At 38.4% G+C, this 19,571-nt stretch overlaps 1 protein-coding gene across 2 annotated transcripts in view; it reads right to left on the bottom strand.

Annotated features, from left to right (window-relative positions):
• Positions 1-11,137: 11,137 nt before the first annotated feature.
• NUBPL (nucleotide binding protein like) overlaps positions 11,138-19,571 on the bottom strand; it is a 254,576-nt gene continuing 246,142 nt past the window's right edge. For both annotated transcript variants that reach the window (XM_003263684.3, XM_030813147.1), the window contains one exon: positions 11,138-13,221. In XM_003263684.3, the coding sequence (XP_003263732.1) occupies positions 13,159-13,221 (63 nt within the window). In that variant the 3' untranslated portion in view covers positions 11,138-13,158. The remainder of the gene's footprint in view (positions 13,222-19,571) is intronic.

Genomic DNA, 19,571 nt, shown 5'->3' with positions numbered 1-19,571 from the left:
TCTGTGTTGTTAGCAACCTGACATTCATGGAGAAAAAAGTAGGCTATCTTTCCATTAATAAGCTGAAAGTATGGCACATCAATATTTAGATAGGTCATCCAAAATTAGAGTTTAACAAGGTTTATAGAGCACTTTTAGAAACTTTAAACTGAAGATTGGGTTTAAATGTTATATAAATTAGAGTTTCTGATTAAAAAGTGGTCTATAATCAAGTTCTAGCATCACTATACTCTATGGGCACTTTAAGCCCAATTATTTAAAAAGTTTTAAATGTGAAAACAATTTGCTGCTCCTAGGATGTGGCAAAGTAAGAAAAGAAAGCAAATAACTTAATTGATTATACTTCAAGTTTCAATCTGAAGTCAAATATCAGAAGTCACTCAAACCAGCTCCTCTAGAATGAGAGAATGCTCATCTAGTTTGAATAAGGTATTTTTTAATTAAAAAAGGCTTTGAAAAAGGGATTTGAAAATAACCACATATGAAAATTGTGACATTTCAGGCACTCAAAAAGGTTTAACTAAATCAAATATCAGAAAGCAATATATTAATACATCACTTTTTAACAGATTTATTGAAGTATAACTGATGCATAAGTTGCACATATTTAAAGTGTACAATTTGATGAACTTTCCCCTATGTATACACCCGTGAAACCTTACCAGAATCAAGTTAGTGAACATTTCTATCACTTCCAAAACTTTTCTCTTTCCTTTCTCTCCCAGTATCTGTCTCCAGGCAACCACTGATCTACTCTGTCAAGTAGTTAAGTTTGCATTTTCTAGAACTGTATATAAATGGAATTATACAAGTTGTACTCTTTTCTGTCTGCCTCTTTCATTCAGCATTATTATTTTAAGAATCATTTATGTTATTGTATCAATAACTCCATTCCATTTTATTGCTGAGAAGTATTCTATTGTATAGTAGCAAACTGTTTATCCATTCACCTTTTTTTCTTCCAGAGGACATTGTATCATTCTTATGCCTTTGCGTCCTCATAGCTTAGCTCCCACATATCAGTGAGAACATATGACATTTGGCTTTCCATTCCTGAGTTACTTCACGTAGAATAATAGTCTCCAATCTCATCCAGGTTGCTGTGGATGCTGCTAATTCATTCATTTTTATGGCTGAGTAGTATCCCATCATGTATATACACCACAGTTTCTTTATCCACTCATTGATTGATGGCATTTGGACTGGTTCCACGATTTTGCAATTGCAAATTGTGCTGCTATAAACATGTGTGTGCAAGTATCTTTTTTGTATAAGGACTTCTTTTCCTCTGGGTAGACACCCAGTAGTGGGATTATTGGATCAAATGGTAGTTCTACTTTTAGTTCTTTAAGGAATCTCCACACTGTTTTCCATAGTGGCTGTACTAGTTTACATTCCCACTAGCAGTGTAGAAGTGTTTCCTGATCACCGCATCCATGCCAACGTCTACCGTTTTTTGCTTTTTTGATTATGGCCATTCTTGCAGGAGTAAGGTGGTATCGCATTGTGGTTTTGATTTGCATTTCCCTGATCACTAGTGATGTTGAGCATTTTTTCATGTTTGTTGGCCATTTGTATATCTTCTTTTGAGAACTGCCTATTCATATCCTTAGCCCACTTTTTGATGGGATTTTTTTTTTCATACTGATTTATTTGAGTTAGTTGTAGATTCTGGATACTAGTCCTTTGTCAGCTGTAGAGATTGTGAAGGTTTTCTCCAACTCTGTGGGTTGTCTGTTTACTCTGCTGACTGTTCCTTTTGCCATCCAAAAGCTCTTTAATTAGGTCCCAACTATTTACTTTGTTTTTATTGCATTTGCTTTTGGGTTCTTGGTCATGAAATCCTTGCCTAAACCAATGTCTAGAAGGGTTTTTCCAATGTTATCTTCTAGAGTTTTTATAGTTTCAGGTCTTAAAGTCCTTACTCCATCTTGAATTGATTTTTGTATAAGGTAAGAGATGAAAATCCAGTTTCATTTACCTACATGTGGCTAGCCAATTGTCCCAGGACCATTTGTTGAAAAGGGTGTCCTTTCCCCACTTTATGTTTTTGTTTACTTTGTCAAAGATCAGTTGGCTATAAGTATTTGGGTTGATTTCTGGGTTTTCTATTCTGTTCCATTGGTCTATGTGCCTGATTTATACCTATACCATGCCGTTTTGGTGACTATGGCCTTATAGTATAGTTTGAAATCAGATAGTGTGATGCCTCCAGATTTGTTCTTTTTGCTTAGCTTCCTTTGGGTATGCAAGCTCTTTTTAGGTTGCATATGAATTTTATAATTGTTTTTTCTAATTCTGTGAAGAATGATTGTGGTATTTTGATAGGGATTGCATTGAATTTGTAAATTGCTTTTGGCAGTATGGTCATTTTCACAATATTGATTCTACCCACCCATGAGCATGGAATGTGTTTCCGTTTGTTTAGGTCATCTACGATTTCTTTCTGCAGTGTTTTGTAGTTTTCCTTGTAGAGGTCTTTTGCCTCCTTGGTTAGGCATATTCCTAAGTATTTTTTTTTTTGCAGCTATTGTAAAAGGCGTTGAGTTCTTGATTTGATTCTCTGCTTGGTTACTGTTGGTGTATAGAAGAGCTATTAATTTGTGTACATTAATCTTGTAACTGGAAACTTTGCTGAGTTCTTTTCTCAGTTCCAGGAGCTTTCTGGAGGAGTCTTAAGGGTTTTCAAGGTAAACAATCATATCATCAGCAACAGTGACAGTTTGACTTCCTCTTACTGATTCGGATGCCCTTTCTTTCTTTCTCTTGTCTGATTGCTCTGGCTAGGACTTCCAGTACTATATTGAAGAGGAGTGGTGAGACTAGGCATCCTTGTCTTGTTCCAGTTCTCGGAGGGAATGCTTTCAACTTCTCCCTATGCAGTATTACGTTGGCTGTGGGTTTGTCACAGATGGTTTCTATTACATTGAGATATGTCCCCTGTATGCCGATTTTGCTGAGTTTTAATCATAAAGGGATGCTGGATTCTGTCTAATGGTTTTTCTGCATCTATTGAGATGATCATGTGATTTTTGTTTTTAATTTTGTTTACATGGTGTATCACATTTATTGACTTGCGTATGTTAAACCATCCCTGCATCCTTGGTATGAAACTCACTTGATCAGGGTGGATTATCTTTTTGATATGTTGTTGGATCTGGTTAGCTAGTATTTTGTTAAGAATTTTAGCATCTATGTTCATCAGGGATATTGGTCTGTAGTTTTCTTTTTTGGTTATGTCCTTTCCTGGTTTTGGTATTAGGGTGACACTGGCTCCACAGAATGAATTAGGGAGGATTCCCTCTTTCTCTATCTTGTGGAATAGTGAGAAAAGGATAGGTACCAATTCTTTGAATGTCTGATAGAATTTTGCTGTGAATCCATCTGGTCCTGGATTTTTTCAGTTGGTAATTTTTAAATTACCATTTCAATCTCACTGCTTGTTATTGGTCGGCTAAGGGTATCTAATTCTTCCTGATTTAAGCTAGGAGGGTTGTATTTTTTCCAGGAATTTATACATCTCTTCTAGGTTGTCTAGTTTATGTGCATAAAGCTGTTCATAGTAGTCTTGAATAATCTTTTGTATTTCAATGGTGTCAGTTGTAGTATCTCCTGATTTGTTTCTTAATGAGGTTATTTGGATTTTCTCTCATTTTCTTGGTTGATCTTGCTAATAGTCTTTCAATTTTACGTATCTTTTCAAAGAACCAGCTTTTTATTTCAGTTATGTTTTGTATTGCTTTTTGTTTCAATTTCATTTAGCTCTGCTCTGATCTTGGTTATTTCCTTTCTTCTGCTGGGTTTGGGTTTGATTTGTTCTTGTTTCTCTAGTTCCTTGAGGTGTGATCTTAGAATGTCAGTTTGTGCTCTTTCGGCCTTTTTGATGTAGGCATTTAGGGCTATGGACTTTCCTCTTAGCACTGCCTTTGCTGTATCCCAGAGGTTTTGATAGGATGTGTCATTACTGTCGTTCAGTTTGAAGAATTTTTAAATTTCCATCTTGATTTCATTTTTGACCCAATAATTATTCAGAAGCAGTTTATTTTATTTCCATGTATTTGCATGTTTTTGAAGGTTCCTTTTGAATTTGATTTCCAGTTTTATTCCACTGTGGTCTGAGAGACAACATTTCAATTTTCTTAAATTTATTGAGGCTCGTTTTATGGCCTCTATCTTGGAAAAAGTTCCATGAGCTGTTGAATAGAATGTGTATTCTGTGCTTCTTGGATGAAATTTTCTGTACATATCTGTTAAGTCCCTTTGTTCCAAGATATAGTTTAAATCCATTGCTCTTTGTTGACTTTCTATCTTGATGACCTGGCTAGTGCTTTCAGTGGAATACTGAAGTCCTTCACTATTATTGTGTTGCTGTCAATCTTATTTCTTAGGTCTATTGATAATTGTTTTGTAAATTTGGGAGCTCCAGTGTTAGGTGCAGATATGTTTAGGATTGTGATATTTTCTTATTGCACAAGGACTTTTACTGTTATATAATGTCCCTCTTTGTCTCTTTTAACTGCTGTTGCTTTAAAGTTTTGTCTGACCTAAGAATAGCTACCTCTGCTCACTTTTGATGTCCATTTGCATGAAATGCCTTTTTCCACTCCTTTATTTTATGTGAGTCCTTATGTGTTAGGTGAGTCTCCTGAAGGCAGCAGAAGGTTGGTTGGTGAGTTCTTATCCATCCTGCAGTTCTGTATCTTTTAAGTGGAGCATTTAGGCCATTTACATTCAATGTTAGTATTGAGATGTGAGGTACCATTCCATTCATCATGCTATTTGTTCCTTGTGTACCTTGTTTTTGTTTTTGTTTGCTTTTGTTTTTTAACTTGTAGTTTTGTTTTATAGGTCCTGTGAGATTTATGCTTTAAAGAGGTTCTGTTTTGATGTGTTTCCAGGATTCGTTTCAAGATTTAGAGCTCCTTTTAGCAGTTCTTGTAGAGGTGGCTTGGTAGTGGCAAATTCTCTCAGCATTTGTTTTTCTGAAAAAGACTGTACCTTTCCTTTATATATGATGCTCAGTTTTGCTAGATACAAAATTCTTGGCTGATAATTGTTTTGTTTGAGGGGGCTGAAGATAGGGCCCCAATCCCTTCTAGTTTGCAGGGTTTCTTCTGAGAAATCTGCTCTTAATCTGATAGGTTTTCCTTTACAGGTTACCTGTTGCTTTTGTCTCACAGCTCTTAAGATTCCTTCATCTTAACATTAGCTAAAGTGATGACAGTGTGCCTAGGTGATGATCTTTTCGCAATGAATTTCCCAGGTGTTCTTTGTGCTTCTTGTATTTGGATGTCTAGGTCTCTAGCAAGGGCTGGGGACGTTTTCCTCAATTTTTTCCCCAAATATGTTTTCCAAACTTTTAGATTTCTCTTCTCCCTCAGGAACACTGATTATTCTTAGTTTTGGTCGTTTAACATAATCCCAGACTTCTTGGAGGCTTTGTTCATATTTTCTTATTCTTTTTTCTTTGTCTTTGTTGAACTGGGTTAATTCAAAGACCTTGTCTTTGAGCTCTGAATTTCTTTCTTCTACTTGTTCAATTCTATGGCTGAGACTTTCCAGAGAATTTTGCATTTCTATAAGTGTGTCCAAATTTTCCTAAAGTTTTGATTGTTTTTTCTTTATGCTGTCTATTTCCTTGAATAATTCTCCTGTCACTTCTTGTATTATTTTTGAATTTCCTTGCATTGGGCTTTACCTTTCTCTGGTACCTCCCTCACTAGCTTAATAACTAACCTACTGAATTCTTTTACAGGTAAATCAGGAATTTCTTCTTGGTTTGGATCCATTGCTGGTGGACTATTGTGATTTTGGTGGGGGGGATGTTAAAGAGCCTTTTTTTTTTTGGTCATATTACCAGAGTTGGTTTTCTGGTTCCTTCTTATTTGGGTAGGCTCTTTCAGAGGGAAGGTCTAGGGCTGAAGGCTGTTCAGATCCTTTTGTCCCACGGTGTGTTCCCTTGATGTAGTACTCTCCCCCTTTTCCTGTGGATATGGTTTCCTGTGAGCCAAGCTGCAGTGATTGTTATCTCTCTTCTGGATCTAGCCACCCAGCAAGTCTACCCAGCTCCAGGCTGGTACTGGGGGTTGTCTGCATTGAGCCCTGTGAAGTGAACTGTCTATGGGTCTCTCAGCTGTGGATGCCAGCTTCTGTTTCAGTGGAGGTGGCAGGGGGGTGAAATGGACTCTCTGAGGGTTCTTAGCTTTGGTGGTTTAATGTTCTATTTTTGTGCTGGTTGGCCTGCTGCTGGGAGGTGGCACTTCCCAGAGAGCATCAGCTGTGGTAGTAGGGAGAGGAACTGGCAATGGGCGGGGCCCTAGAACTCCCAAGGGTATATGTCCTTTGCCTTCAGCTACCAGGGTAGATAGGGAAGGCCCAGCAAGTTGGGGCAGGGCTAGGCATGTCTGAGCTCAGACTCTCCTTGGGTAGGTCTCGCTGTGGCTGCTATGGGGGATGGGAGCAAGGTTCCCAGGTTAGTGGAGTTGTGTACCTAGGAGGATTATGGCTGGCCTCTGCTGAGTCATGTAGGTTTTCAAGGAGGTAGGGGAAAGCCGGCAGTCACAAGCCTCACCCAGCTCCTAGACAATCCAAATGGCCAGCCTCACTCCCACTGTGTCCCCCGCAACAGCCCTGAGTCTGTTTCCAGGCAGTGGGCAGACAGGGCTTGAGAACTTGCCTTGGGCTACCTGCCCCTAAGCTGAGAAAGAAAAGGGCTTGGGTCTTCTCCTACCTGTGGAGTCTGCACACCATATTCACGCCCTCCGCTGAGTTATGGCTAGGAGGCTTCTTGCCCAGGTCAAATTGTTTCAAAGTTCAGCTGGAGATTTCCTTCTCCCTGTGGCATTTTCCTGTGCTTCTGGCCACCCTCCCGATGGATCTCTGTGGTGACAGGCAGGAGTGATTTGCTTGGGGACCCAGCGAACTCCAAGCACCTTTCCTGCTGCTTCCTCTACCCCTGTATTTCGCTTGGCTCTCTAAATTGACTCAGCTCCTGGTAAGGTTGGAGACTTCTCCTGCAAACAGACCTTCCGTTTCCCCAGTAAGGGTATGTGTTTGGGAGAGAAGGATCTCTCTTTCCCACTTCCGGAGTTGGGGCACTCACAATATTAGGGGTGTCTCCTGAATCCTGCAGAAGCAGTTGCTTCCTTCAGAGGGTCTGTGGGTCTTATTGCAATTCCTGGTTTGTTCTTGCAGTTATTCTGGAGCTAAAATTCACAATGTGAGCCTCTGCATGCTGCTCTGTCCGTCTGAGTCGGAGCTGCAATCTAGTTTTGCCTCCTATCTGCCATGATGATCTTCCATTCAGGACATTCCCATTCACCTTTTGATGCATATTGGAGTTGTTTCCAGCTTTTGGATATTATAAACAAAGTTGATAGGAACATGTGTGTAAATCTTCATGCAAATATGTGTCTGCTTTGTCTTGGGTAAATATCTAGGAGCATAATATTTAATTATAGGGTATGTGCACCTTTTAACTCTTTAAGAGTGTAACAGAGCCAGGCATGGAGGCTTATGCCTGTAATCCTAACACTTGGGGATGCCAAGGTGAGAGACCTGCATGAGCCCAGGAGTTTGAAAACAGCCTGGGAAACAGAGAGATCCCGTGTCCCCAAAAAAAAAAAAAAAAAAAAAAAAAAAAAGCATGCCAGACTGTTTCCAAAGTGGCATTATTTTACATTCCCATTCCCACCAACAGGGTATGAAATTTCCAGTGGATCCACGTCGTCTTCAGCACTTGGTATTGCCAATCTTTTAAATCATAGCAATTTTAGTGGCTTTGTAGTGGTATCCCATTGTGGTTTCAATTTGCATCTCCCTAATGACTAAAAACATTGAGCATTTTCATGTGATTTGTCAATGATATCTCTTCTTTGGCAAAGTGTCTATTCAAATCCTTCACCCATTTTAAATTGGGTTGTCTTATTAATCAGTTGTACATATTCTTTATATATTTTAAACTCTTCATAAGACATGTTTCACAAATGTTTTCTCCTAGTCTATAAATTGCCTTTGATTTTCTTAACTGCGTCTTTCAGACAGTTAAATTTTAGTTTTGATGAAATACCAGTTATCTACTTTTTCTGTTATTGTTTAATCAGGATTTTTGCGTCTTATTTTTGCATAACTCAAGATCATGAAGATTTTCCTCTATGTTTTTCTTTTAGAAGTGTCATAGTTTTAGATTTTATATTTAGGTCTATGATCCATTTTGATGTGTTTTTAGATCTAGAAGGAGGCAAGGTTTATTTCTTTGTAAAAATATCTCTCATCATTCAAGCACAAGTGCTGAAAAGTCATCCATCCTCCAATGAATTGCTTTGGCACCTTTGTTGGAAATCAAGATATATCCGTGTATGTCTGTTTCTGAACTCTGTCCCATGGATCTATATTTCTATCTTTAGACCAATACCACATTGCCTTGATTACTGTAGTTTTATAATAAGTCTTCAGGCTGGGCACAGTGGCTCACAACTGTAATCCCAGCACTTTGGGAGGCCGAGGTGGGCAGATCACAAGGTCAAGAGATCAAGACTTTCCTGGCCAACATGGTGAAACTCGGTTTCTACTAAAAAATACAAAAATTAGCTGGGCGTGGTGGCGCATGCCTGTAGTCCCAGCTACTCAGGAGGCTGAGGCAGGAGAACCACTTGAACCCAGGAGGCAGGGGTTGCAGTGAGCCAAGATCGCGCCACTATACTGCAGCCTGGCAACAGAGTGAGACTCCATCTCAAAAAATAAAAAACAAAAAAAGTCTTCAAATCAGGTGGTGTAAGTTCCTAAACTTTAATCTTTTTTTGTTTAAAATAATTTGGCTATTCTGGACACTCTCTAGTTCCAAGAAAATGTTAGAATCAAGTTGTCAATTTCACTTAGAGTCTTGTTGGATTTTGACAGAAATCACATTGGATATAGATCAGTTTGGGGAGAATAGATATTTTAAACATGTTGAGTCTTCCAAACCTTGAACATGGTATGTCTCACCACCTAAATATTTTCTTTGATTTCTTCATTAGTGTTTTGTACTTGTCAGAATAACAGATCTTTTACATATTATATTTACATGTAAATATTTCATGGTTTTTTGGGTGCTATAAATCGAACTTTTTTCATTCAATTTCTAATTGTTTATTGCTAGTATACAGAAATAAAATTGGTTTTGTATGTCAACCTTGCATACTGCATCTCTGCTAAATCCACTTATTAGTTCTAGTTGCTTTTTTGCATATTATTTGGAATGTTCTCCATAGACAATCAATTTGTCTGTGAACAGAGATGGTTTTATTTCTTCCTTTCTAATCTATATGCCTTTATTTCTTTTTCTATTGCACTAGGAAAGACCTTAGGTATGATAATGAATAAAATGGTGAGCTTGGACAGCCTTGCAGTGGGTCTTTCACCATTAGCAATGATGTTAGTTGTAGTTCTTTGTGGATGCCTTTTATTAGGTTGAAAAAGTTGTTTTCTATTTCTAGTTTGCTAATTTTTATTGCAAATGAATGTTCAGTTTTGTTATATGCTTGGGCTATACCTATTCAAATAAACATGCTTTTTTTCTTTTTTTTTTTTTTTTTTTTTTTTGAGACGGAGTCTCACTCTGTCACCCAGGCTGGAGTGCAGTGGCACAATCTCGGCTCACTGCAAGCTCCACCTCCCGGGTTCACGCCATTCTCCTGCCTCAGCCTCTCCAAGTAGCTGGGACTACAGGCGCCCGCCACCACGCCCGGCTAAGTTTTTGTATTTTTAGTAGAGACGGGGTTTCACCGTGGTCTCGATCTCCTGACCTCGTGATCCGCCCGCCTCGGCCTCCCAAAGTGCTGGGATTACAAGCGTGAGCCACCACGCCCAGCCGCTTTTTTTCTTTAGTCTGTTTTGCTTTACTGTTTCTTCTTGAATCTGCCATACATTGATTGATGTTCAAATGTTGAACCAACCTTGCATTCCCAGGAAAATGACCTCATAGTCATATGTATTATCCTTTTTATATAATGCTGGATTCAATTAAGTAAGATTTGTTGAAGAATTTTGTGTCTATGTTTATGAGGAACATTTGTCTGTATTCTTCTTTTCTTGTATTGTATTAGGGTAATGCTGGCTTCACAAAATGAGTTGGAAAGTGCCCCCTCTATTTTCTGGTAAAGTTTGTGTAGAACTGGTATTATTCCTTCATTCAGTGTTGGGTAGATTTTGACAGTAAAGGCATCTGGGGCTAGAGTTTTCTTTGTTGGTTCTTAACACAAATTATATTTTTAAAAGTAATTTATGACTACTCAGTCATAAATTATATTAAAGGAATACATCTATTCCTTAAGTGAGCTTTGGTAGTTTCTTTCAAAGCATTTGCCTGTTTCATCTAAGTCTTCGATTTAATGGGCATAAAGTGTTTGTAATCTTTCTTATTGTCCTTTTCATGTCTGTAATAATGTCTCCTTTTCATTCCTGATTTGTTGATTTATGTCATCTTTCTTTCTCTCTTTCCTTAATGAGCCTGGCTAAAGGTTTGCCAATTTTGTTCATCTTTTCAAAATATCAGTCTTTTAATTACACTCTATTGAGATGTGAAGAATGGAAAATAAATATCACTCCTTAACAAACAGGCAAACTACCTGTACTTCAGTCTACCTTTGGAGTTGGCGGCAAAATTTTAGAATAAGCTTAGTTCTTCTTTTATAGCTACTGGTCCTTCCTCCATGTCTAAACCTGCATATATACTCCAACTGCCATTTGTTTCAGTAGACTTCCTTGAAGCATCTGCAGACAACAGTCAAATGAAGGAGGAGAAGAGGGCAGGGAATTTTATATGTGGATCTTCTCTCGGTCATGTATTTATGAGTAAAGACTATCTTTCCCATTTTCCCATGATACGTATTAAATGATGACATACAACTTCAAGTCATTCTTTTTCTGGATAAAGTTGTTTGGTTTAAGTATTTTTTGTATTCACAAGTGCTCAATGATCATCTATATTTTCTTCTTCCTCAATAGACAATAAATACACAAAGAATATCTGAAACTTTAAGTCATTACTTCCTTCTCAGAGTGATATGATTACAGTGTGCCCACACATAATTTTATTCATGATATTAATTAGTATAATTTGGTCCAGTAAATTTCAGTTCAGATACAGCACTTTGTGTTTTAACTTTTATTTTTATTTTGAGATAATTGTAGATTTACATGCAGTTGAAAGAAATAATACAGAGATTCCATGTGCCCTTCACCCAATTTCCCCCAGTGGTAACATCTTGCAAAACTATAGCACAATATCACAACTGGGATATTGACATTGATAGTTGTGATATTGAACATTTCCATCATCACAAGGATCCCTCATGTTTCTCACAGCCACACCCAATTCTCTCCCATCCTCACCCCCTCCTTAACACAGCCATCACTAATCTGTTCTCCATTTCTATAATTATGTCACTTCAAGAACGTTATATAAATGAAATCTTTTGGTACAAAACCTTTCTAAATTGGGTTTTTTCACTCAGCATAATTCTCTGGAATTATAAGTTGCTGCCTATACCCATAGTTTGTTCTTTTTTTATTGCTGAGTAGTACTCATGGTATGAATGTACCATGGTTTGTTTAATCATTTACTCAATGAAGAAAATCTGGGTTGTTTTTGGTTATTACACATAAAGTTGCAATAAACTTCAATGTACATGTTTTTGTGTGAAAACATGCTTATAATAATGTGAAATTCTATGCCTAATTTTCTGGTTGACAACTGTACAGCAACAGATGTCAAGGCATGTGCCAAAAGTGACAGACCATTTCTTTATAAATGAGAATTAACTAATGGCTCACACTTACCAGTACTTGCAGCTTTAAAACTATCTGCCACCTGACTTTGAAAAGTCGTTGACGCTATCTCTTTGAGCTTCAATTACACAAGATAAATGTTTTTCAAAATGTATTATTTGAAATGTGAACTTCATGAAATGCTCTGAAAAAGAAGGTGGGGGTGGATTTCATGGCCAAAAAAAGTTTGAGGAAATGCTAAATATTGCATCTCCTCCCACTTTTTTTTTTTTGAGATGGAGTCACACTCTGTCGACCAGGCTGGAGTGCAGTGGTACAATCTCCGCTCACTGCAACCTCAGCTTCCCGGTTGAAATGATTCTCCTGCCTCAGCCTCCCGAGTAGCTGGGATTACAGGCGTATGCCACCACGCCCAGCTCATTTTTGTATTTTTAGTAGAGACGGGGTTTCACCATGTTGATCAGGCTGGTCTTGAACTCCTGACCTCATGATCCACCCGCCTCAACCTCCCAAAGTGCTGGGATTACAGGCATGAGTCACTGCACCTAGCTGTCCCCCCCTTTTTTTAATTAACAAAAGCACATTGGTGTACAAAAAGATGAATCTAATATCAAATTACTCAAGTTCAAATCCAAGCTCCATCACTTGCTAGATACAGTAACCCTCAGCAAGACACTCAAGGTTGAGTGCCTTCAAATTATATCTCAAATTACTTATCTGTAAAATGGAGATAATAGTACCCACTCACACAAATGGAAGAACAATTATAACTTGTTAAATGTTAGCTATTATTCTTACTGCCATGATTACCAGAGTCATCATCAACATCATCATGGTCTTATTAAAAATACATATGTTCAGGCTCCACTCCTGGAGACTGAGATTCATTAAGTCTGGGGTACGGTGTGATCCAGATGAAGAAGCAGAGGTTCATATTAAGAACATATCCAAGATAGTACCAAAGACAGGATTCAAAGACAGTCCAAATTGCCTGGTGGGGAGGCGTAATACTTATGCCCATACACAAATTTAGTATATCATTTAAATTACTAACTCTGTGGTCCTGCAAAAAGTGTACAGTTCTCTCCCAAAATGGACTTGTAACATCATAAACTCATGATTTCTAAAGAGGTAATTCAATAAAATAAAATGCAGTTCTTTGCAGGTGGTACACACCAGCTTTCAAAAAATTCCTAAATATAGCAGTTAACATTGATACATCAAAGTTTCGTGAACCTTAGCTTAGCAAATCAGATCTGAAGACATTCTTTCCTTAGAAATAAAAAAGTTATGATTTCTATTATTTCTGTAGGTTCCATCACCACATTGCTGATTTCCAAAGGTCCTCTTAATGTCAGTACCAGGCAAATTTCCAGGACACTTGGGGAATCATTCTGAAGGTGATGGCAATCTTCTTACCACTTCCACAGCAATCCTCAAGTAAGCTTTGGCCTGGAAAAGAACAAACTTATTTGTTCTGTATTTCTCTTCAGCAGACACTGAATGACTCATCAACTGTTTGTCATAGAGGCCCACTGTATTTGATAGTAAAAAGGCTGAGTGAGATGAGGAAATTCAGTATTGAGAAGATAGTGCTGTATACATTGCAGGCGGCACAAGGAAGAAAGAATTTTAGATTATTTGGAGGGTAATTATTTGGAAGGTGACTCTCTGAAATAATAATTAGTACCAGAAATTACTGTTTTTCAAATTCTAATTCTGGTGTCAGCAAACTAGCAACCTAGTCTAGTTGCAGAGAAATTACACCTTTTTGCTCTGAAAAATTGATATCTTCAGTTAGAGACTGCCATCTTTAGCATAAGAGCTGTTAGTCATTTTAAGGAGGACTATTTATTACCATGCTACAGTTTATCTTAGGAAAGCATTTTCTTCATCTCCCCGAGAATGGTGTGTAACACCAGCACCAAGCACCTATAGGCTCTTTCACCTGGTAAATTTTGGATATCATGCAAAAAATCCTGGTTTCATTGTTACACTCTTTATGTCTGGGATCCCAGTGTCATGGGGCACTAAGATCAGCTCTTAAGCCACAGAGTGGGCCACAAGCTAACCTAATGCCTGCATTGTAATGATATTTGCATTTTAAGAGTTCCTTTAAATAAATATAATGCAAAATTACTTATATCCTCTACCTTATTCATACAAAGTAACTGTAGAACACAATAGTAAAATTTTCTAAAACCATTAATTTCTACACTGATAACTGATACAGTTTGGCTGTGTCCCCACCCAAATCTCATCTTGAATTATAACTCCCACAATTCCCACGTGTTGTGGAAGGAACCCGGTAGGAGGTGATTGAATCATGGGGTGGGTCTTTCCCATGCTGGTCTTTGATAATAAGTCTCATGAGATCTGATAGCTTTAAAAACAGGAGTTTCTCTGCACAAGCTCTCTTTTTGCCTGCCACCATCCATGTAAGACATGACTTGTTCCTCCTTGCCTTTCACCTTACTCCATGATTGTGAGGCCTCCCTAGCCACATGGAACTGTAAGTCCAATAAACCTCTTTCTTTTGTAAACTGCCCAGTCTCTGGTATGTCTTATCAGCAGTGTGAAAACAAACTATTACAGTAAATTGGTACCAGTAGAGTGTAGCGTTGCTGAAAAGATACCCAAAAATGTGGAAGTGACTTTGGAACTGGGTAACAGGCAGCAGTTGGAACAGTTTGGAGGGCTCAGAAGAAGACAGGAAAATGTGGGAAAGTTTGGAACTTCCCAGAGACTTGAGTGGCTTTGACAAAAATGCTGATACTAATAGGAACAATAAGGTCCAGGCTAAGATGGTCTCAGATGGAGATGAGGAAGTTGTTGGGAGCTGAAGCAAAGGTGACTCTTGTTATGTTTTATCAAAGAGACTGGCAGCATTTTGTCCCTGCCCTAGAGATTTGTGGAACTTTGAATTTGAGAGAGATGATTTAGGGTACCCGGCAGAAGAAATTTCTAAGCAGCAAAGCATTCAAGAGGTGACTTGGGTGCTGTTAAAGGCATTCAGTTTTATAAGGGAAGCAGAGCATAAAGGTTCAGAAAATTTGCAGCCTGACACTGTGATAGGAATAGAAAGTTCCATTTCCTGATGAGAAATTCAAGCCTGCTGCAGAACTTTGCATAAGTAACTAGGAGCTGAATGTTAATCCCCAAAAACATCTCCAGGGCATGCCAGAGGTCTTCATGGCAGCCTCTCCCATCACAGGTCTGGAGGCCTAGGAGGAAAATATAATTTTTGTGGGCTGGGCCCAGGGTCCTTGTGTTGTGTGCAAACTAGGGACTTGGTGCCCTGCTCCTCAGCTGTTCCAGCCATGGCTGAAAGGGGCCAATGAAGAGCTCTGGCCATGGCTTCAGAGGGTGCAGCAAGCCTCAAGCCTTGGCAGCTTCCATATGGTGTTGAGCCTGTGGGTGCACAGAAATCAAGAATTGAGGTTTGGGAACCTCCACCTAGATTTCAGATGTATGGAAATACCTGGATGCCCAGGCAGAAGTTTGCTGTAGGGGCAAGGTCCTTACGAAGAACCTCTGCTAGGGCAGTGCAGAAGAGAAATGTGGGGTCAGAGCCCCCACACAGAGTCCCTACTGGGGCACCACCTAGTGGAGTTGTGAGAAGACAGTCACCATCCTCCAGACCCCACAATGGCAGATCTACTGACAACTTGTACAGTGTGCCTGAAAAAGCTGCAGAAACTCAACGCCAAACCACGAAGGCAGCCGGGAGGTAGGCTATACCCTGCAAAACTACAGGGACGAAGCTGCCCAAGACTATGGGAACCCACCTCTTGCATCAGCGTGACCTAGATTTGAGACATAGAGTCAAGGGAGATAATTTTAGAGCTTTAAGATTTGACTGTCCCACCAGATTTCAGACTTGTATGGGGCCTGTAGCCCCTTTGTTTTGGCCAATTTCTCCCATTTAGAACAGCTGTATTTACCCAATGCCTGTACCCCCACTGTATCTAGGAAGTAACTAACTTGTTTTTGATTTTACAGGCTCATAGGCGGAAGGGACTTGCCTTGTCTCAGATGAGACTTTGGACTGTGGACATTTGAGTTAATGCTGAAATGAGTTAAGACTTTTGGGGACTGCTGGGAAGGCATGATTGGGTTTGAAATGTGAGGACATATGATTTGGGAGAGGCTGGGGTGAAATGATATGGTTTGGCTGTGTCCCCACCCAAATCTCATCTTGAATTGTAACTCCCACAATTCCAATGTGTTGTGGGAAGAACCTGGTGGGAGGTGACTGAATCATTGGGTGGGTCTTTCCCATGCTGTTCTCATAATAGTGAATCTCGTGAGATCTGATAGCTTAAAAAAAATGGGAGTCTACCTGCACAAGCTCTCTTTTTGCCTGCCACCATCCACGTAAGACATGACTTGTTCCTCCTTGCCATTCACCTTCCTCCATGATTGTGAGACCTCCCTAGCCACATGGAACTGCAAGTCCAATAAACCTTTCTTTTGTAAACTGCCCAGTCTTTGGTATGTCTTTATCAGCAGTGTGAAAACAAACTAATAAAATAATACACTCACAGTTATATATTTATATACAACTAATGAAAATAGCTAAGATTTACTGAGTACTTAATATTTGCCAAGTGTTATTTATCTTCACAGTTACTCTGGGCATAAATTCTATCATTATCCCGACTTTACAGATAAGGAAACATCCAGAAATGTAAATAATTTTGTCGAAAGCATTATAGCTAGTAGGAGATGAGCTGGGCTTTGAACCTATGCTGACCAATTCCCAGACTCTGCACAGTAAAAAGAGATGTTTGTGGTCTATTCGCCTTGACTTGATGAAGTGCTTTAAGAGTGTTTCGCATGACTTCATTTTTAAAGACTATGCTTGAGCCCTAACAGCTAAATCATGATTTATTTTACCAGAAAAGCATTAAAAGTCATTTTAAGAGAGTCCTTTAAAAAAAAAAACTCTAAAAACATGAATAAGGCTTTTAATGTTTTTATTGAGTACCTACTATACCAAGTACTTCATGTAAATAATCTCACTCAGACACGTAAAACAAGCATCATCAGTTCAACTTGGATGATGAAATCAGGAGCTATTTGCTCAAGGTCATGAAGTCAGGCTGGAAAACCTTCAAACCTGGGTCCAACTGACTCTAAAGTCCAGCTTTTTCCACTACACCACATGTTAAACAGTAAACCCAAATACAAGTAATTATAATCATAAAGCATAGTCTAAAAATGGGTTCTTCTCTGCTGTAGTTAATAGAAATAGTTTTTGTTTATAAATAGAAATAACATCTACTTATAAAGAAAGGTTTCTCTCAAATCAAATGTGCTGATTTTCACCCATATATCTTTATAAATACCTTTTATCTCCTAGTAGCTTTTCTAGGTACTTATGCCTAATATTTTGTGATGAAAATTTAAAGTTCACTAAAGCAAGATGAGACAAGACCATCATTCTGTAATCTTTTAGTATTTATCTACATTAAATTAGAGACATAAACCTATCAGAATACAAAAAATACTGAATGATTCCAGAACAATCAAATTGGCTACATTTAACCTTTCCTTTTTAATGGACTACCTCCAAACTTAGACTTCTAATATATCACATTCAAAGTAATATATTGTCAGTTGCTGAGAAACCACTAAAAGTGCTTAGTTTAACAGTTTCAATTTCTCAAAAACTGTTGAGGCTAAATTTTTTAGCCAGTGCAGTATTATTTCAACAAATACATTTTGGTTCGTATTGCATGCAAGGCATCGTGTTGGGAAATCTGTGGTATGTAATCATATAAAATAGTGGCAGAACAGTTCTTTGGTGAAGAGTTGGGGCCTTGAAGTCAGACAGCCATGGTTTAGAATCTTGGCGTTATTACTTATCAGCTGTGAGGCTTTGGGCAAGTTACTTTACCCTTCTAGGCTCAGTTTCCATATCTGTAAACTGGTTATAATAATTATATCTAGCTCAAAGCATTTTCGGAGTATTAAGTGAGAATATGGCATGTGAATTGTTGGCACAGAAGAAGCATATAATAAATATCTGTAGCTGCTGTTATTCTCATTATACTCTCAAGAAATTTACAATCTCATTGAAGAGCTCATATGAACATGTCCTTTGGGCACTGTTCCCACCTGAGGAATAATCAAATCTTTGTTTTGTTTAATCCATAACTAGCAAAAAAGTAACACACACATATCATATGTAAAGGACATAACTGAGATAACTCAAACTATTAATACTCTCTTCTTTCATCAACTCTACACAGACTAACCCTTTTCTCCTATTCAAGATCTTTTTGTTAGGTCATCTAGAGGCACAGATAATACAGTTGGACCCTACTGTCTGCCATTAAATAGCAACAGGGAATGAATGGTAACCAAAGTGCACAAAGGTCTTTTCCTTTGTTTTTGTTTTTAAATATTTGAAGTCCCAATTTATCATACACAGTCATTTCATATTAAGATTGTGAGGTGATAATTTAGAAATTGTAAGAAAATAAAGTTCCCACTCATATTTGAAAGTCTTTACCAGGAATATCTTATAGCACGTCTTTCTGCAGCTAATATTCTTACTTGATAAAAAGGATAAAACCACAATGTTATCAGCTAATCACAGGTCCATTCCTTGTTTTCTGGTCTTAATAAAGAGCAGAAGGTAGTTTTAATTGCATCAACAATATTAATCACACCAGCACGTGGGAATGCCATTGAATTTAGGGGTTCTGAATTCGAAATATCGCCTTCTCTCCCCTCCTCTATTGTTTTGTCTGGCTACTTTACACTACTCACATTTGGAGTCTTACTTGCCTTTCCTAAGTGGTGTACATGTGCAGAAGGTTTTGCCCATTGTCTGAGCAAGCAGCAGATTATTAGTACTTTTTAATTAGTACTAACAGCTCTTCCAACATTTCCAATGATGTCTTAAATTCACCACAATTCATATCTTTAAATTAATCACTACATTTTTAGTGTTTGCCTCTTCCGAAAGTTAAATGTTACTGGGAAAGTTAAATCCTCAATGTATAATTCTAAAGGATTTTGTGGGCAGAGAATAAGAGCCCTAACACCTGGTGCTGGGAGGATGGAGTGATGGAAAATGGAGAAGGTGGAGTAAGAAGGAAGACAAAAAGCTAATGATCAAACATTTACTGATTTATAATTGTGCCTATGAGTCAACCCCTAAAAGTAAACAATAAAAAGTATCAGTCTAGGCCAGGTGTGGTGGCTCATGTCTGTAATCCCAGCACTTTGGGAGGCCAAGGCAGGTGAATCTCCTGAGCTCAGGAGTTTGACACCAGCCTGGGCAACATGGTGAAACCCCATCTCTACCAAAAACACAAAAAATTAGCTGGATGTGGTGGTGTGAACCTGTGGTCCCAGCTACTTGGGAGGATGAGATTGTGCCACTGCACCCCAACCTGGGTAATAGAGTAAGATCCTGTCTCAAAAAACAAACAAACAAACAAAAAACAGTATCAGTCTAAAGTGGATAATTAACAAATAAGATTATAAGTTTTGCCCCATTAACTTCTGCAGAAGTTTTATCATGTTGGCAAATAAACACTTCCTTCATTCTTTAAATGAAAACATGCAGGCAGAATAGGTATTAAGCTTCTATGAATACAACAGAATCTGGTGAGAGCGTTGTGACTAGTTTTTAAGAGCACATTTCTATTTGAGTTCACAGGGGAAAGGGAAGGAGGGTTTCAGGAGGCAAGATTCATCACAAGACTAACCGGAGGATTCTGATCCTAGGCCTCAATCACAGCTTCTTAGTGTCTAGGAGTTAATGTCTTTGATGTTGAAGCTGG

The sequence above is a fragment of the Nomascus leucogenys genome, chromosome 1a (genome assembly GCF_006542625.1).
Source record: "Nomascus leucogenys isolate Asia chromosome 1a, Asia_NLE_v1, whole genome shotgun sequence".
NCBI classification, from domain to species: Eukaryota; Metazoa; Chordata; class Mammalia; order Primates; family Hylobatidae; genus Nomascus; species Nomascus leucogenys.
Note: the sequence above shows the minus strand (reverse complement) of the source record. Positions and strands in the feature narration are given on the sequence as shown.